Source organism: Engystomops pustulosus, chromosome 4 (assembly GCF_040894005.1).
Source record: "Engystomops pustulosus chromosome 4, aEngPut4.maternal, whole genome shotgun sequence".
NCBI lineage: Eukaryota > Metazoa > Chordata > Amphibia > Anura > Leptodactylidae > Engystomops > Engystomops pustulosus.
This window is the reverse complement of record NC_092414.1, coordinates 130282-151205: the sequence shown is the minus strand read 5'-3', so window position 1 is coordinate 151205 and position 20924 is coordinate 130282. Positions and strand designations below refer to the sequence as shown.

Sequence of the window (20924 nt, the reverse complement as noted above, 5' to 3'; positions counted from 1 at the left end):
CTAAATTACAATCTTCCTCAGGTTTACGAGAGGATTTATCTTTTTTTTTCCTCTTGTTCTTTTTTGACTCCTCAAATTCAGATGTTGTTACAGAGGCTGCTGCCTGAGGCTTCTCCTGGGTTACAACCTCCACACTCCCCTGAGCGCTGTCTGACTGCTGGGGTTCTGCATCACCTGACCCCTGTACCTCCCGCCTGGTCAGAATTTGCCCCGACACCAGGGCCTCCTCCTCTAAGGTGTCTGCCTCCTGCACCATCTCATCATCTGATAAGTCCCTGGCGATGTTATGCCAGGCCTCCGGGCATTCCTTGTGTGGGTGGCCCATCTCTCCACAGAGGTTACATCGGACCGTCTCACAGGTGGCACTGAGATGGCCGACCTCCCCACACAGGTTACATTTTGCCACTGTGCATACTTTGGCCACGTGACCGATTTTACCGCACCTAAAGCACTTCCGTGGCTGCCCGGGATAGAAGCATACACCTTTCTCTCTGCCTATATAGAAGGAGTTTGGGAGGTGCAGGGTAATGTTGTTATATTGGCGCAGTTTCACTAGCACCTTCCACCCACCAGTCCAGATGCCATCACTGTCTCTGTTCTTAGTGAGGTCAGACACCAGATCACAATGGCGCCTGAGCCACACTAGAACATCCTGAGGAGGAACAGACTCATTCCAGAATATTATATTCAGCGCCACGGTACCTGGCCTGGATATGGGGACAAAAATAAACTTATTCCAGCCGTCAGTGTCCCTAAGCCGGGGGAATTTATCCCAGAACCTATCCAGACTGGACATGAGCTTAAAGCTGACATCGTAGCCCTGTCTGTCTGGCAGGTTGATGACTGCCAGGATGTCATCCGGGGAGAACCCCATCTGGCGACACAGGAGATCCCGCACCACAAACCTCCTATCTGGGAGATCTTCCTTAGCGCCTCTGATCTTAAAGCGCACCACATTCCTCCTCTTAAACGCCTGCCCGGAGTAGTTGTGTGCGCCGGAGGTGAAGGAGGGAGCGCCGCGGCTCCAGGCGTTTTTAGGAGGTTCCGGATGGGGCTCACTACGGGTATTGGGGGGAGGGTCTGATCTAGAGGGACCTGACTCTACTAGGGGGCTCGATGTTAAAGGGGGGAAGTCACACACATTATCTTGTACAGCCCCCTGCCCCCCATCCACCTCTATGTTATCCCCCGGTGGCTGCACCTCCCAAATAGACTGAGGGTCCCCTCCGTCTCCCGACCCCTCAGTTACAGCAGAATGTCCAACAGTGTCCCCAGTCTCAAGCACATTAGAGTTCTCCTGGGTCACCGCATCACCCTGACCCATAGATGAAAGTTCACCATTCTGCTGCACAGACACTGCTGGGACTTGTGGTACTTCGGGTCCATGCACCTGCTCTGGGACCGCTGCAGAGCTCTGCGGCTGATCTGGTGTCTGTCCCTTCTGGAATGAGAAGCTCGCAGGCTTGATAATCTGTGTCACACGCTGGGGTACATCTGGGGGGACAGGTCCTGCTTGTGCTGTAGGGGCCCGGGGCCCAGAGTCACAGCTCTGCCTCTGCTGGGAGAAGCGCTCCTGGTTCCTGTATGACTCGGCCAGGGGTCCCATCCTCTCCAGGACACAGTCCATATCCCTGACCACCTGTGCCAGCTCTATGCTTAGTCCCTGCAGCTTGGAGTTATACAGAGTGCTGCTTTCAGGGTGTGCAGTTCTAAGTGAATACATACAGTCAATTTGCATCTGCAGCATTTTCTTATGGTTAGTCAGCTCCCCCATCCTCCTTACCAGAGTCGGTATCTCCTCCGCCAACTGCAGCTCCGGTGCCCGCGCGGTCTCCTTCCCCTGCTGTGCTGGTCGGGGTGCAGCTCCAGATAGTTTGGGTGCACCTGTCTCCTTCCCAGGCTTGTGGCTTGCACTGGCAGGGGCCTGTTCACACTGTGCAGTGCTCATGGTAACAGTCTGCGGCTTTACTGCTGACCTGGTGCGGCCTGTAGCAGCCATGCTGGACACCACATCCCTCTGCTGCAGGTTTTCTTGCAGGGTCTGTCTCTCCAGAGACCTTCTCCTCTGTCTGGGTGCAGGAGTGGGGGGCTGTGCACCTGCTGCTTGTCTCACACTCTGCATCACCTGTGTTCCTCCACGCTGGCTGGTAATGGGACTTGCTGCTTTCACTGCAGTATTCATGTTCAAATCTTTCTCTTTCTTCAATACAGCGACATCATGTCCACAATCTTCACTCTTCATGACTTTGGGATTTGCATCCCTGGTAGAAAGTTTTTGGGAGTTCACTCCCGGTGTAGGCCTGGAAGCCTGGGCCTTGCCTGGGGAATCTCCACACCCAGGGTGGCCCCGCCCTGGGCTAGCTCCAGACATGAGGAGGGTCAAGAGCTCACACCACACACAACCTCACCTCTAGGAGGCAGGATTATAGTAGTTATATTCCTGTACATAGGGGGCAGTATTATAGTAGTTATATTCCTGTACATAGGGGGCAGTATTATAGTAGTTATATTCCTGTACATAGGGGGCAGTATTATAGTAGTTATATTCCTGTACATAGGGGGCAGTATTATAGTAGTTATATTCCTGTACATAGGGGGCAGAATTATAGTAGTTATATCCCTGTACATAGGGGGCAGAATTATAGTAGTTATATTCCTGTACATAGGGGGCAGTATTATAGTAGTTATATTCCTGTACATAGGGGGCAGAATTATAGTAGTTATATTCCTGTACATAGGGGGCAGTATTATAGTAGTTATATTCTTGTACATAGGGGGCAGTATTATAGTAGTTATATTCTTGTACATAGGGGGCAGTATTATAGTAGTTATATTCTTGTACATAGGTGGCAGTATTATAGTAGTTATATCCCTGTACATAGGGGGCAGTATTATAGTAGTTATATCCCTGTACATAGAGGGCAGTATTATAGTAGTTATATTCCTGTACATAGGGGGCAGTATTATAGTAGTTATATTCTTGTACATAGGGGGCAGTATTATAGTAGTTATATTCCTGTACATAGGGGGCAGTATTATAGTAGTTATATTCTTGTACATAGGGGGCAGTATTATAGTAGTTATATTATTGTACATAGGGGGCAGTATTATAGTAGTTATATTCTGTACATAGGGGGCAGTATTATAGTAGTTATATTCTGTACATAGGGGGCAGTATTATAGTAGTTATATTCTTGTACATAGGGGGCAGTATTATAGTAGTTATATTCTGTACATAGGGGGCAGTATTATAGTAGTTATATTCTGTACATAGGGGGCAGTATTATAGTAGTTATATCCCTGTACATAGGGGGCAGTATTATAGTAGTTATATTCTTGTACATAGGGGGCAGTATTATAGAAGTTATATTCTTGTACATAGGGGGCAGTATTATAGTAGTTATATTCCTGTACATAGGGGGCAGTATTATAGTAGTTATATTCCTGTACATAGGGGGCAGTATTATAGTAGTTATATTCCTGTACATAGGGGGCAGTATTATAGTAGTTATATTCCTGTACATAGGAGGCAGTATTATAGTAGTTATATTCCTGTACATAGGGGGCAGTATTATAGTAGTTATATTCCTGTACATAGGGGGCAGTATTATAGTAGTTATATTCCTGTACATAGGGGGCAGTATTATAGTAGTTATATTCCTGTACATAGGGGGCAGTATTATAGTAGTTATATTCTTGTACATAGGAGGCAGTATTATAGTAGTTATATTCTTGTACATAGGGGGCAGTATTATAGTAGTTATATTCCTGTACATAGGGGGCAGTATTATAGTAGTTATATTCCTGTACATAGGGGGCAGTATTATAGTAGTTATATTCTTGTACATAGGGGGCAGTATTATAGTAGTTATATTCCTGTACATAGGGGGCAGTATTATAGTAGTTATATTCTTGTACATAGGGGGCAGTATTATAGTAGTTATATTCCTGTACATAGGGGGCAGTATTATAGTAGTTATATTCTTGTACATAGGGGGCAGTATTATGGTAGTTATATTCCTGTACATAGGGGGCAGTATTATAGTAGTTATATTCCTGTACATAGGGGGCAGAATTATAGTAGTTATATCCCTGTACATAGGGGGCAGAATTATAGTAGTTATATTCCTGTACATAGGGGGCAGTATTATAGTAGTTATATTCCTGTACATAGGGGGCAGAATTATAGTAGTTATATTCCTGTACATAGGGGGCAGTATTATAGTAGTTATATTCTTGTACATAGGGGGCAGTATTATAGTAGTTATATTCTTGTACATAGGGGGCAGTATTATAGTAGTTATATTCTTGTACATAGGTGGCAGTATTATAGTAGTTATATCCCTGTACATAGGGGGCAGTATTATAGTAGTTATATCCCTGTACATAGAGGGCAGTATTATAGTAGTTATATTCCTGTACATAGGGGGCAGTATTATAGTAGTTATATTCTTGTACATAGGGGGCAGTATTATAGTAGTTATATTCCTGTACATAGGGGGCAGTATTATAGTAGTTATATTCTTGTACATAGGGGGCAGTATTATAGTAGTTATATTATTGTACATAGGGGGCAGTATTATAGTAGTTATATTCTGTACATAGGGGGCAGTATTATAGTAGTTATATTCTGTACATAGGGGGCAGTATTATAGTAGTTATATTCTTGTACATAGGGGGCAGTATTATAGTAGTTATATTCTGTACATAGGGGGCAGTATTATAGTAGTTATATTCTGTACATAGGGGGCAGTATTATAGTAGTTATATCCCTGTACATAGGGGGCAGTATTATAGTAGTTATATTCTTGTACATAGGGGGCAGTATTATAGAAGTTATATTCTTGTACATAGGGGGCAGTATTATAGTAGTTATATTCCTGTACATAGGGGGCAGTATTATAGTAGTTATATTCCTGTACATAGGGGGCAGTATTATAGTAGTTATATTCCTGTACATAGGGGGCAGTATTATAGTAGTTATATTCCTGTACATAGGAGGCAGTATTATAGTAGTTATATTCCTGTACATAGGGGGCAGTATTATAGTAGTTATATTCCTGTACATAGGGGGCAGTATTATAGTAGTTATATTCCTGTACATAGGGGGCAGTATTATAGTAGTTATATTCCTGTACATAGGGGGCAGTATTATAGTAGTTATATTCTTGTACATAGGAGGCAGTATTATAGTAGTTATATTCTTGTACATAGGGGGCAGTATTATAGTAGTTATATTCCTGTACATAGGGGGCAGTATTATAGTAGTTATATTCCTGTACATAGGGGGCAGTATTATAGTAGTTATATTCTTGTACATAGGGGGCAGTATTATAGTAGTTATATTCCTGTACATAGGGGGCAGTATTATAGTAGTTATATTCCTGTACATAGGAGGCAGTATTATAGTAGTTATATTCCTGTACATAGGGGGCAGTATTATAGTAGTTATATTCCTGTACATAGGGGGCAGTATTATAGTAGTTATATTCCTGTACATAGGGGGCAGTATTATAGTAGTTATATTCCTGTACATAGGGGGCAGTATTATAGTAGTTATATTCTTGTACATAGGAGGCAGTATTATAGTAGTTATATTCTTGTACATAGGGGGCAGTATTATAGTAGTTATATTCCTGTACATAGGGGGCAGTATTATAGTAGTTATATTCCTGTACATAGGGGGCAGTATTATAGTAGTTATATTCTTGTACATAGGGGGCAGTATTATAGTAGTTATATTCCTGTACATAGGGGGCAGTATTATAGTAGTTATATCCCTGTACATAGGGGGCAGTATTATAGTAGTTATATTCTTGTACATAGGGGGCAGTATTATAGTAGTTATATTCCTGTACATAGGGGGCAGTATTATAGTAGTTATATTCCTGTACATAGGGGCAGTATTATAGTAGTTATATTCCTGTACATAGAGGGCAGTATTATAGTAGTTATATTCTTGTACATAGGGGGCAGTATTATAGTAGTTATATCCCTGTACATAGGGGGCAGTATTATAGTAGTTATATTCTTGTACATAGGGGGCAGTATTATAGTAGTTATATTCCTGTACATAGGGGGCAGTATTATAGTAGTTATATTCTTGTACATAGGAGGCAGTATTATAGTAGTTATATTCTTGTACATAGGGGGCAGTATTATAGTAGTTATATTCCTGTACATAGGGGCAGTATTATAGTAGTTATATTCCTGTACATAGGGGGCAGTATTATAGTAGTTATATCCCTGTACATAGGGGGCAGTATTATAGTAGTTATATTCTTGTACATAGGGGGCAGTATTATAGTAGTTATATCCCTGTACATAGGGGGCAGTATTATAGTAGTTATATTCCTGTACATAGGGGGCAGTATTATAGTAGTTATATTCTTGTACATAGGGGGCAGTATTATAGTAGTTATATTCCTGTACATAGGGGCAGTATTATAGTAGTTATATTCCTGTACATAGGGGGCAGTATTATAGTAGTTATATCCCTGTACATAGGGGGCAGTATTATAGTAGTTATATTCTTGTACATAGGGGGCAGTATTATAGTAGTTATATTCCTGTACATAGGGGGCAGTATTATAGTAGTTATATTCCTGTACATAGGGGCAGTATTATAGTAGTTATATTCCTGTACATAGGGGGCAGTATTATAGTAGTTATATCCCTGTACATAGGGGGCAGTATTATAGTAGTTATATTCTTGTACATAGGGGGCAGTATTATAGTAGTTATATTCCTGTACATAGGAGGCAGTATTATAGTAGTTATATTCCTGTACATAGGGGGCAGTATTATAGTAGTTATATCCCTGTACATAGGGGGCAGTATTATAGTAGTTATATTCTTGTACATAGGGGGCAGTATTATAGTAGTTATATTCCTGTACATAGGGGGCAGTATTATAGTAGTTATATTCTTGTACATAGGGGGCAGTATTATAGTAGTTATATTCTTGTACATAGGTGGCAGTATTATAGTAGTTATATTCCTGTACATAGGGGGCAGTATTATAGTAGTTATATTCCTGTACATAGGGGGCAGTATTATAGTAGTTATATTCTTGTACATAGGGGGCAGTATTATAGTAGTTATATTCTTGTACATAGGGGGCAGTATTAGTAGTTATATTCTGTACATAGGGGGCAGTATTATAGTAGTTATATTCCTGTACATAGGAGGCAGTATTATAGTAGTTATATTCTGTACATAGGGGGCAGTATTATAGTAGTTATATTCCTGTACATAGGAGGCAGTATTATAGTAGTTATATTCTGTACATAGGGGGCAGTATTATAGTAGTTATATCCCTGTACATAGGGGGCAGTATTATAGTAGTTATATTCTTGTACATAGGGGGCAGTATTATAGTAGTTATATTCTTGTACATAGGGGGCAGTATTATAGTAGTTATATTCCTGTACATAGGGGGCAGTATTATAGTAGTTATATTCTTGTACATAGGGGGCAGTATTAGTAGTTATATTCTGTACATAGGGGGCAGTATTATAGTAGTTATATTCTGTACATAGGGGGCAGTATTATAGTAGTTATATCCCTGTACATAGGGGGCAGTATTATAGTAGTTATATTCCTGTACATAGGGGACAGTATTATAGTAGTTATATTCCTGTACATAGGGGGCAGTATTATAGTAGTTATATTCCTGTACATAGGGGGCAGTATTATAGTAGTTATATTCCTGTACATAGGAGGCAGTATTATAGTAGTTATATTCCTGTACATAGGGGGCAGTATTATAGTAGTTATATTCCTGTACATAGGGGGCAGTATTATAGTAGTTATATTCCTGTACATAGGGGGCAGTATTATAGTAGTTATATTCCTGTACATAGGGGGCAGTATTATAGTAGTTATATTCTTGTACATAGGAGGCAGTATTATAGTAGTTATATTCTTGTACATAGGGGGCAGTATTATAGTAGTTATATTCCTGTACATAGGGGCAGTATTATAGTAGTTATATTCCTGTACATAGGGGGCAGTATTATAGTAGTTATATTCCTGTACATAGGGGCAGTATTATAGTAGTTATATTCCTGTACATAGGGGGCAGTATTATAGTAGTTATATTCCTGTACATAGGGGCAGTATTATAGTAGTTATATTCCTGTACATAGGGGGCAGTATTATAGTAGTTATATTCTTGTACATAGGGGGCAGTATTATAGTAGTTATATTCTTGTACATAGGGGGCAGTATTATAGTAGTTATATTCCTGTACATAGGGGCAGTATTATAGTAGTTATATTCCTGTACATAGGGGGCAGTATTATAGTAGTTATATTCTTGTACATAGGGGGCAGTATTATAGTAGTTATATTCTTGTACATAGGGGGCAGTATTATAGTAGTTATATTCCTGTACATAGGGGGCAGTATTATAGTAGTTATATTCCTGTACATAGGGGCAGTATTATAGTAGTTATATTCCTGTACATAGGGGGCAGTATTATAGTAGTTATATCCCTGTACATAGGGGGCAGTATTATAGTAGTTATATTCCTGTACATAGGGGCAGTATTATAGTAGTTATATTCCTGTACATAGGGGGCAGTATTATAGTAGTTATATTCTTGTACATAGGAGGCAGTATTATAGTAGTTATATTCTTGTACAAAGGGGGCAGTATTATAGTAGTTATATTCTTGTACATAGGGGGCAGTATTATAGTAGTTATATCCCTGTACATAGGGGGCAGTATTATAGTAGTTATATTCTTGTACATAGGGGGCAGTATTATAGTAGTTATATCCCTGTACATAGGGGGCAGTATTATAGTAGTTATATTCCTGTACATAGGGAGCAGTATTATAGTAGTTATATTCCTGTACATAGGGGGCAGTATTATAGTAGTTATATTCCTGTACATAGGGGGCAGTATTATAGTAGTTATATTCCTGTACATAGGGAGCAGTATTATAGTAGTTATATTCCTGTACATAGGGGGCAGTATTATAGTAGTTATATTCCTGTACATAGGGGGCAGTATTATAGTAGTTATATTCCTGTACATAGGGGCAGTATTATAGTAGTTATATTCCTGTACATAGGGGGCAGTATTATAGTAGTTATATCCCTGTACATAGGGGGCAGTATTATAGTAGTTATATTCTTGTACATAGGGGGCAGTATTATAGTAGTTATATTCCTGTACATAGGGGGCAGTATTATAGTAGTTATATTCCTGTACATAGGGGGCAGTATTATAGTAGTTATATTCCTGTACATAGGAGGCAGTATTATAGTAGTTATATTCCTGTACATAGGGGGCAGTATTATAGTAGTTATATTCTTGTACATAGGGGGCAGTATTATAGTAGTTATATTCCTGTACATAGGGGCAGTATTATAGTAGTTATATTCCTGTACATAGGGGGCAGTATTATAGTAGTTATATTCTTGTACATAGTGGGCAGTATTATAGTAGTTATATTCCTGTACATAGGGGGCAGTATTATAGTAGTTATATTCCTGTACATAGGGGGCAGTATTATAGTAGTTATATTCCTGTACATAGGGGGCAGTATTATAGTAGTTATATTCCTGTACATAGGGGGCAGTATTATAGTAGTTATATTCTTGTACATAGGGGGCAGTATTATAGTAGTTATATTCCTGTACATAGGGGGCAGTATTATAGTAGTTATATTCCTGTACATAGGGGGCAGTATTATAGTAGTTATATCCCTGTACATAGGGGCAGTATTATAGTAGTTATATTCCTGTACATAGGGGGCAGTATTATAGTAGTTATATTCCTGTACATAGGAGGCAGTATTATAGTAGTTATATCCCTGTACATAGGGGGCAGTATTATAGTAGTTATATCCCTGTACATAGGGGGCAGTATTATAGTAGTTATATTCCTGTACATAGGGGGCAGTATTATAGTAGTTATATTCCTGTACATAGGAGGCAGTATTATAGTAGTTATATTCTTGTACATAGGGGGCAGTATTATAGTAGTTATATCCCTGTACATATGGGGCAGTATTATAGTAGTTATATTCCTGTACATAGGATGCAGTATTATAGTAGTTATATTCCTGTACATAGGGGGCAGTATTATAGTAGTTATATCCCTGTACATAGGGGGCAGTATTATAGTAGTTATATTCCTGTACATAGGGGGCAGTATCATACAAGTTATTGTGATTGCCAGTATCTGGGGTCTCTGTGGTCTTGGGGTCTGGTTGATCTCTGCTCATTATCTCTGACATGTTGATCTACAATCTCTGACCCTCATTACGCCGTCACCTTTCGCTCGCAGCTCTGGATATTGATCCCCGCTCTCCAGTGACGTAATGATCGGACAGACGATGATTTTGATCTCTTCAAAGTATGAGATGTTTCCCGGTGTCTTCTCCTCTGCGCAGTGTGAGCCCCCGGGAGGTCCTGTTCCCTTGTCTATCACCGCGGATGACACGATGGAGGCTCCACCCACAAAGCGTTTATAACCCCATCGCCGGTGGTATCGTCACCCAGAGAGCGGCCGCACTGCAGGAGACATGAAGGTAAGTGCCAGGCAGGGAGACATCTCCACCTGCAGCGCAGTGACCTTTACTCCGCTGTGCCAGTGCCGGGGGGCGGCCGGTGACATCCGGACCTTCTCCCAAGTCTCCTCCGGTTTTATGTTTTTGGTCCAATTTATTTTCTAACTTTTTGCTTCCTGCTCCGCACTTTTCCCCTGAAGACAGAGACAAAGGTGCAGGAGGGACAGAGAGGTAAAAGTAGGCTCAGGAAGATGGAGACGCAGCGAAGAGGAGTGCAGGAGAGATGGAGACACGGGGGGTGCGCAGGGGAGACTAAGATGCAGGGATGCACAGAGAAGCAGGGAAGAGGGGCACAGGGTAATATGAAGACACAGATACGAGGGGCACATGGGGAGACAAACGCAGGGAGAGATGGAGGCAGAAATGGAGAAGCAGAGGCAATTTTTCAAACTTTTTGCTTCTTGCTCTGAACTTTTCCCCTAGAGACGGAGACCGAGATGCAGAAGGGACTGAGAGATAAAAGCAGACGCAGGTAGAAGATTGAGAGACAGGAAGCGAGGGGCTCAGGGAAAGACTGAGACGTAGGGGAGAGGGGCTCAGGGAAAGATGGAGACGCAGGGGAGAGGGGCGCAGGACGAGACAGAGACGCAGGGGAGAGGGCCCAGGACGAGACAGAGACGCAGGGGAGAGGGGCTCAGGACGAGACAGAGGCGCAGGGTAGAGGGGCACGGGGAGAGAGGGACACGCAGGGGAGAGGGGCTCAGGACGAGACAGAGGCGCAGGGTAGAGGGGCACGGGGAGAGAGGGACACGCAGGGGAGAGGGGCACAGGGAGAGAGGGAGGCGCAGGGAGAGAGGGAGACGCAGGGGAGAGGGAGACGCAGGGGAGAGGGGCGCAGGGGAGAGGGGCGCAGGGGAGGGGGGCGCAGGGAGAGAGGGAGACGCAGGGGAGAGGGGCACAGGGAGAGAGGGAGACGCAGGGGAGAGGGAGACGCAGGGGAGAGGGGCGCAGGGGAGAGGGGCGCAGGGGAGGGGGGCGCAGGGGAGGGGGGCGCAGGGGAGGGGGGCGCAGGGAGAGAGGGAGACGCAGGGAAGAGGGGCGCAGGACGAGACGGAGACGCAGGGGAGAGGGGCGCAGGGGAGAGGGGCGCAGGGGAGGGGGGCGCAGGACGAGACGGAGACGCAGGGGAGAGGGGCGCAGGACGAGACGGAGACGCAGGGGAGAGGGGCACAGGACGAGACGGAGACACAGGGGAGAGGGGGGCATGACGAGACGGAGACTCTGGGAAAGAGGGGAGCAGGGAAGAGTGGTGCAGGGAGAGACGGAGATGCCAGGAAAGAGGAGCACAGGATGACACACACAGGGAAGAGGGGCGCAGGACGAAACTTAGACACAGGGGTGAGTGGTGCAGGGAGAAACGGAGATGCAGGGAGAGACAGAGACACAGGGAAAGAGGGGCACAGGACAAGATGGAGACGCAAGGAAAGAGGGGCGCAGGATGAGATGGATACGCAGGGGAGAGGGGCGCAGGATGAGATGGATACGCAGGGGAGAGGGGCGCAGGATGAGATGGATACGCAGGGAAGAGGGGCGCAGGATGAGATGGATACACAGGGAAGAGGGGCGCAGGATGAGATGGATACGCAGGGAAGAGGGGCGCAGGATGAGATGGATACACAGGGAAGAGGGGCGCAGGATGAGATGGATACGCAGGGAAGAGGGGCGCAGGATGAGATGGATACGCAGGGGAGAGGGGCGCAGGATGAGATGGATACGCAGGGGAGAGGGGCGCAGGATGAGATGGATACACAGGGGAGAGGGGCGCAGGATGAGATGGATACGCAGGGGAGAGGGGCGCAGGATGAGATGGATACGCAGGGGAGAGGGGCGCAGGATGAGATGGATACGCAGGGAAGAGGGGCGCAGGATGAGATGGATACACAGGGAAGAGGGGCGCAGGATGAGATGGATACACAGAGGAGAGGGGCGCAGGATGAGATGGATACGCAGGGAAAAGGGGCGCAGGATGAGATGGATACACAGGGGAGAGGGGCACAGGATGAGATGGATACACAGGGAAGAGGGGCGCAGGATGAGATGGATACACAGGGAAGAGGGGCGCAGGATGAGATGGATACACAGAGGAGAGGGGCGCAGGATGAGATGGATACGCAGGGGAGAGGGGCGCAGGATGAGATGGATACACAGGGGAGAGGGGCGCAGGATGAGATGGATACGCAGGGGAGAGGGGCGCAGGATGAGATGGATACACAGGGGAGAGGGGCGCAGGATGAGATGGATACGCAGGGGAGAGGGGCGCAGGATGAGATGGATACGCAGGGGAGAGGGGCGCAGGATGAGATGGATACGCAGGGGAGAGGGGCGCAGGATGAAATGGATACACAGGGGAGAGGGGCGCAGGATGAGATGGATACACAGGGGAGAGGGGCGCAGGATGAGATGGATACACAGAGGAGAGGGGCGCAGGATGAGATGGATACGCAGGGGAGAGGGGCGCAGGATGAGATGGATACGCAGGGAAGAGGGGCGCAGGATGAGATGGATACACAGGGAAGAGGGGCGCAGGATGAGATGGATACGCAGGGGAGAGGGGCACAGGATGAGATGGATACACAGGGAAGAGGGGCGCAGGATGAGATGGATACACAGGGGAGAGGGGCGCAGGATGAGATGGATACGCAGGGGAGAGGGGCGCAGGATGAGACGGAAACGCAGGGAAAAGGGGCGCAGGATGAGATGGATACGCAGGGGAGAGGGGCGCAGGATGAGATGGATACGCAGGGGAGAGGGGCACAGAATGAGATGGATACACAGGGAAGAGGGGCGCAGGATGAGATGGATACACAGGGGAGAGGGGCGCAGGATGAGATGGATACGCAGGGGAGAGGGGCGCAGGATGAGACGGAAACGCAGGGAAAAGGGGCGCAGGATGAGATGGATACACAGGGGAGAGGGGTGCAGGATGAGATGGGTACACAGGGGAGAGGGGCGCAGGATGAGATGGATACACAGAGGAGAGGGGCGCAGGATGAGATGGATACGCAGGGGAGAGGGGCGCAGGATGAGATGGATACACAGAGGAGAGGGGCGCAGGATGAGATGGATACACAGAGGAGAGGGGCGCAGGATGAGATGGATACGCAGGGGAGAGGGGCGCAGGATGAAATGGATACACAGGGGAGAGGGGCGCAGGATGAGATGGATACGCAGGGAAAAGGGGCGCAGGATGAGATGGATACGCAGGGAAAAGGGGCGCAGGATGAGATGGATACACAGGGGAGAGGGGCGCAGGATGAGATGGATACACAGGGGAGAGGGGCGCAGGATGAGATGGATACGCAGGGGAGAGGGGCGCAGGATGAGATGGATACACAGAGGAGAGGGGCGCAGGATGAGATGGATACACAGGGGAGAGGGGCGCAGGATGAGATGGATACGCAGGGGAGAGGGGCGCAGGATGAGATGGATACACAGGGTAGAGGGGCGCAAGATGAGATGGATACGCAGGGGAGAGGGGCGCAGGATGAGATGGATACGCAGGGGAGAGGGGCGCAGGATGAGATGGATACACAGGGGAGAGGGGCGCAGGATGAGATGGATACGCAGGGGAGAGGGGCGCAGGATGAGATGGATACACAGGGGAGAGGGGCGCAGGATGAGATGGATACACAGGGGAGAGGGGCGCAGGATGAGATGGATACGCAGGGGAGAGGGGCGCAGGATGAGATGGATACACAGGGTAGAGGGGCGCAGGATGAGATGGATACGCAGGGGAGAGGGGCGCAGGATGAGATGGATACGCAGGGAAGAGGGGCGCAGGATGAGATGGATACACAGAGGAGAGGGGCGCAGGATGAGATGGATACACAGGGGAGAGGGGCGCAGGATGAGATGGATACGCAGGGGAGAGGGGCGCAGGATGAGATGGATACGCAGGGGAGAGGGGCGCAGGATGAGATGGATACGCAGGGGAGAGGGGCGCAGGATGAGATGGATACGCAGGGGAGAGGGGCGCAGGATGAGATGGATACGCAGGGGAGAGGGGCGCAGGATGAGATGGATACACAGGGGAGAGGGGCGCAGGATGAGATGGATACGCAGGGGAGAGGGGCGCAGGATGAGATGGATACACAGGGTAGAGGGGCGCAAGATGAGATGGATACGCAGGGGAGAGGGGCGCAGGATGAGATGGATACGCAGGGGAGAGGGGCGCAGGATGAGATGGATACACAGGGGAGAGGGGCGCAGGATGAGATGGATACGCAGGGGAGAGGGGCGCAGGATGAGATGGATACACAGGGGAGAGGGGCGCAGGATGAGATGGATACACAGGGGAGAGGGGCGCAGGATGAGATGGATACGCAGGGGAGAGGGGCGCAGGATGAGATGGATACACAGGGTAGAGGGGCGCAGGATGAGATGGATACGCAGGGGAGAGGGGCGCAGGATGAGATGGATACGCAGGGGAGAGGGGCGCAGGATGAGATGGATACGCAGGGAAGAGGGGCGCAGGATGAGATGGATACACAGAGGAGAGGGGCGCAGGATGAGATGGATACACAGGGGAGAGGGGCGCAGGATGAGATGGATACGCAGGGGAGAGGGGCGCAGGATGAGATGGATACGCAGGGGAGAGGGGCGCAGGATGAGATGGATACGCAGGGGAGAGGGGCGCAGGATGAGATGGATACACAGGGGAGAGGGGCGCAGGATGAGATGGATACACAGGGGAGAGGGGCGCAGGATGAGATGGATACACAGGGGAGAGGGGCGCAGGATGAGATGGATACACAGGGGAGAGGGGCGCAGGATGAGATGGATACACAGGGGAGAGGGGCGCAGGATGAGATGGATACGCAGGGGAGAGGGGCGCAGGATGAGATGGATACACAGGGGAGAGGGGCGCAGGATGAGATGGATACGCAGGGGAGAGGGGCGCAGGGAGAAACACAAGGAAGGAGGGGCGCAGAGTGAGATGGAGATGCAGGGGGAGACACAGGAAGAGGGATACAGGGGGAGACAAAGGCGCGGGGGGGGGGGGGTTGGGCTGAGGTTTTCTTTGATCCTTGCTCAGATTTTGATAGTTTATAAAGTTGTGCTGATTCTCCTGTACTTGGCTCCGCACATAAATCCCCGGTACAGATGGATGTGACCTCAGTGACTTGTATAGAGCAAAGGTCAGGGGTCGCCCATCAGGAGCCTAATCCTCCCTAATTACACCTGTCACCTTCTAATACGAGTATTGATTAACCCCTTGTCACCTGCTCATCCCCAGTCATGACATGTAATGATCTAACAGCCGGAAAGACATGAAGCAGAGGGATAGAGAATAGCCAGGGGCAGGATGATGGGAGTGATGGCAGATTAGATTGTCAGCTCCTGGGGTCAGGGATGATGGGAGTGATACACTGTGTGTGATAGGAGATTAGATTGTCAGCTCCTGGGGTCAGGGATGATGGGAGTGATACACTGTGTGTGATAGGAGATTCGATTGTCAGCTCCTGGGGTCAGGGATGATGGGAGTGATACACTATGTGTGATAGGAGATTAGATTGTCAGCTCCTGTGGTCAGGGATGATGGGAGTGATTACATTCTGAGCTCCTGGGAGGATGGGAGTGATTACATTCTGAGCTCCTGGGAGGATGGGAGTGATACACTATGTGTGATAGGAGATTAGATTGTCAGCTCCTGTGGTCAGGGATGATGGGAGTGATTACATTCTGAGCTCCTGGGAGGATGGGAGTGATGTTCCTCTCTTGCAGGACTCTGGTCCCCGCGCTGCATGTGCCCTGATCCTGCTGATGAGCAGCTCTGTCTTCCCCAGCTCCGGGGGTCTCCCACAGGTAGGACGACTCTCATCATCCGTTGCTCGCTCTTCTCTGCAATTTCTTAATCTCTTCCCATATTTCTTTTCTATGTGGCCAGAATCATTTCCAGAGACGGAATTGGACCCCGCAGGCGATGCTGTACCTGAAGGGGGCGCGTGAGTGACGCTGATCATGGGGGGCACCTACCTCTACTATTGGGAGGGGGTGGATGAGAGTCATGTGACCTGGCGGTGGTAACGCTCTTCTCTCTGTCCTGCAGAAGGTCGTCGCTTCATCTCCGATGAGAGTCAGAGGAAGGATCTGTACGACCGCCTGCAGCTCGGTAACCCCCCTCCCCCCATCATAGAACATGTGTATATATATATATACTGCACAGACCAAGAGTCTAGACACCTTCTCATCCAAATCCTGGAATTATATTCTTACCCCGGAGAATCTCTTATATTCCAGCTCCTTGTGCTGTGATCGCTGCTCTGCACAGTCTGGGCTTCTCTCCAGAGATGCAAGAGGTAGTCACCTGGAGAGATACAAGAGGTAGTCACCTGGAGAGGTACAAGAGGTAGTCACCTGGAGAGATACAAGAGGTAGTCACCTGGAGAGATACAAGAGGTAGTCACCTGGAGAGGTACAAGAGGTAGTCACCTGGAGAGATACAAGAGGTAGTCACCTGGAGAGATACAAGAGGTAGTCACCTGGAGAGATACAAGAGGTAGTCACCTGGAGAGATACAAGAGGTAGTCACCTGCAGAGATACAAGAGGTAGTCACCTGGAGAGATACAAGAGGTAGTCACCTGGAGAGATACAAGAGGTAGTCACCTGGAGAGATACAAGAGGTAGTCACCTGGAGAGACACAAGATGTAGTCACCTGGAGAGACACAAGAGGTAGTCACCTGGAGAGACACAAGAGGTAGTCACCTGGAGAGACACAAGAGGTAGTCACCTGGAGAGACACAAGAGGTAGTCACCAGGAGAGACACAAGAGGTAGTCACCTGGAGAGACACAAGAGGTAGTCACCTGGAGAGACACAAGAGGTAGTCACCTGGAGAGACACAAGAGGTAGTCACCAGGAGAGACACAAGAGGTAGTCACCTGGAGAGACACAAGAGGTAGTCACCTGGAGAGAAACAAGAGGTAGTCACCTGGAGAGACACAAGAGGTAGTCACCTGGAGAGACACAAGAGGTAGTCACCTGGAGAGACACAAGAGGTAGTCACCTGGAGAGACACAAGAGGTAGTCACCTGGAGAGACACAAGAGGTAGTCACCTGCAGAGACACAAGAGGTAGTCACCTGCAGAGACACAAGAGGTAGTCACCTGCAGAGACACAAGAGGTAGTCACCTGGAGAGACACAAGAGGTAGTCACCTGCAGAGACACAAGAGGTAGTCACCTGCAGAGACACAAGAGGTAGTCACCTGCAGAGACACAAGAGGTAGTCACCTGCAGAGACACAAGAGGTAGTCACCTGCAGAGACACAAGAGGTAGTCACCTGCAGAGACACAAGAGGTAGTCACCTGCAGAGACACAAGAGGTAGTCACCTGCAGAGACACAAGAGGTAGTCACCTGCAGAGACACAAGAGGCAGTCACCTGGAGAGACACAAGAGGCAGTCACCTGGAGAGACACAAGAGGCAGTCACCTGGAGAGACACAAGAGGCAGTCACCTGGAGAGACACAAGAGGCAGTCACCTGGAGAGACACAAGAGGCAGTCACCTGGAGAGACACAAGAGGCAGTCACCTGGAGAGACACAAGAGGTAGTCACCTGGAGAGACACAAGAGGCAGTCACCTGGAGAGGTACAAGAGGTAGTCACCTGGAATGGTCTCCATCAGTCTTGGAGGATTTCTAAGAGATGCTCAGCACTTGTTGCCCTTCTGCCTTCACTCTGTGGTCCATCTCATCCCAAAGCATCTGGACTGGGTTCAGGTCTGGTGACTGTGGGGGCCGGGTCATCTGGTGTAGCCCCCACCACTCTGCTTCTTGGTCACATAGTCCTTACACAACCTATAGTGTCACCAGCACAGCCCCCCCACACCATCACACCCAACAGTGGCACAAGGAAAGCACCCCCACACCATCACACCCAACAGTGTCACCAGCACAGCCCCCCCACACCATCACACCCAACAGTGTCACCAGCACAGCCCCCCACACCATCACACCCAACAGTGTCACCAGCACAGCCCCCCCTACACCATCACACCCAACAGTGTCACCAGCACAGCTCCCCCTACACCATCACACCCAACAGTGTCACCAGCAAAGTCCCCACACCATCACACCCAACAGTGTCACCAGCACAGCCCCCCCCCACACCATCACACCCAACAGTGTCACCAGCAAAGTCCCCACACCATCACACCTAACAGTGTCACCAGCACAGCCTCCCCACACCATCACACCTAACAGTGTCACCAGCACAGCCTCCCCACACCATCACACCCAACAGTGTCACCAGCAAAGTCCCCACACACCATCACACCTAATAGTGTCACCAGCACAGCCCCCCGCACCATCACACCCAACAGTGTCACCAGCACAGTCCCCCCTACACCATCACACCCACCAGTGTCACCAACACAGCCCCTCCCCTACACCATCACACCCAACAGTGTCACCAGCACAGCCCCCCTCCCACACCATCACACCTAACAATAACACCAGCACAGCCCCCCCCACACCATCACACCCAACAGTGTCACCAGCACAGCCCCCCACACCATCACACCCAACAGTGTCACCAGCACAGCCCCCCCCCATCACACATAAGTGTCACCACCAAGCCCCCCCCACACCATCAACAGTGTCACCAGCACAGCCCCCCCGCACCATCACACCCAACAGGGTCACCGGCCACAGCCCCCCACAGCATCACACCCAACAGTGTCACCAGCACAGCCCACCCACACCATCACACCCAACAGTGTCACCAGCACAGCCCCCCCATCACACATAAGTGTCACCACCAAAGCCCCCCCACACCATCAACAGTGTCACCAGCACAGCCCCCCACACATCACACCCACAGTGTCACCAGCACAACCCCCACACCATCACACCCAACAGTGTCACCAGCACAGCCCCCCCCCACACCATCACACCCAACAGTGTCACCAGCACAGCCCCCCATCACACCAACATTGTCACCAGCACAGCCCCCCCCCACACCATCACACCCAACAGTGTCACCAGCACAGCCCCCCCACACCATCACACCCAACAGTGTCACCAGCACAGCCCCCCACACCATAACACCCAACAGTGTCACCAGCACAGCCCCCCCACACCATCACACCCAACAGTGTCACCACCAAAGCCCCCCACACCATCACACCCAAACAGTGTCACCAGCACAGCCCCACACCATCACACCCAACAGTGTAACCAGCACAGCCCCCCACACCATCACACCCAACAGTGTCACCAGCACAGCCCCCCCCCCCACACCATCACACCCAACAGTGTCACCAGCACAGCCCCCCCATCACACCCAACAGTGTCACCACCAAAGCCCCCCACACCATCAACAGTGTCACCAGCAAGCCCCCCCCACACCATCACACCCAACAGTGTCACCAGCACAGCCCCCCACACCAACACACCCAACAGTATCACCAGCACAGCCCCCCCATCATCACACCCAACAGTGTCACCAGCACAGCCCCACACCATCACACCCAACAGTGTCACCAGCATAGCCCCCCCATCACACCCAACAGTGTCACCAGAACAGCCCCCCCCACACCATCACACCGAACAGTGTCACCAGAACAGCCCCCCCACACCATCACACCGAACAGTGTCACCAGCACAGGCCCACACCATCACACCGAACAGTGTCACCAGCACAGCCCCACACCATCACACCCAACAGTGTCACCAGCACAGCCCCCACACCATCACACCCAACAGTGTCACCAGCACAGCTCCCCCCCCCCACACCATCACACCCAACAGTGTCACCAGCACAGCCCCCCACACCATCACACCCAACAGTGTCATCAGCAAAGCCTCCACACAACATCACACCCAGCAGTGTCAACAGCACAGCCCCCCCCATCAACCCAACAGTGTCACCAGCACAGCCCCCCCCCACACCATCACACCCAACAGTGTCACCAGCACAGCCCCCCACACCATCACACCCAACAGTGTCACCAGCACAGGCCCCCACACCATCACACCCAACAGTGTCACCAGCACAGCCCCCCACACCATCACACCCAACAGTGTCACCAGCACAGCCCCCCATCACACCCAACAGTGTCACCACCAAGGCCCCCCCACACCATCACACCCAACAGTGTCACCAGCACAGCCCCCCCCCCACACCATTACACCCAACAGTGTCACCAGCACAGCCCCCACACCATCACACCCAACAGTGTCACCAGCACAGCCCCCCACACCATCACACCCAACAGTGTCACCAGCACAGCCCCCACACCATCACAACAACCAGTGTCCACCAGCACAGTCCCCACACCATCACACCCAACAGTGTCACCAGCAGAGCCCCCCACACCATCACACCAACAGTGTCAC

General features: G+C 49.3%; 1 protein-coding gene across 1 annotated transcript in view; it reads left to right on the top strand.

Moving 5' to 3' along the window:
* Window positions 1-10238: 10238 nt before the first annotated feature.
* Window positions 10239-20924, top strand: part of LOC140128825 (spexin prohormone 1-like) — a 22479-nt gene continuing 11793 nt past the window's right edge. Inside the window, exons 1-4 of the mRNA XM_072150528.1 lie at window positions 10239-10546; window positions 16310-16390; window positions 16473-16530; window positions 16635-16697. Of these exons, the coding sequence (XP_072006629.1) occupies window positions 10541-10546; window positions 16310-16390; window positions 16473-16530; window positions 16635-16697 (208 nt within the window). The 5' untranslated portion in view covers window positions 10239-10540. The remainder of the gene's footprint in view (window positions 10547-16309; window positions 16391-16472; window positions 16531-16634; window positions 16698-20924) is intronic.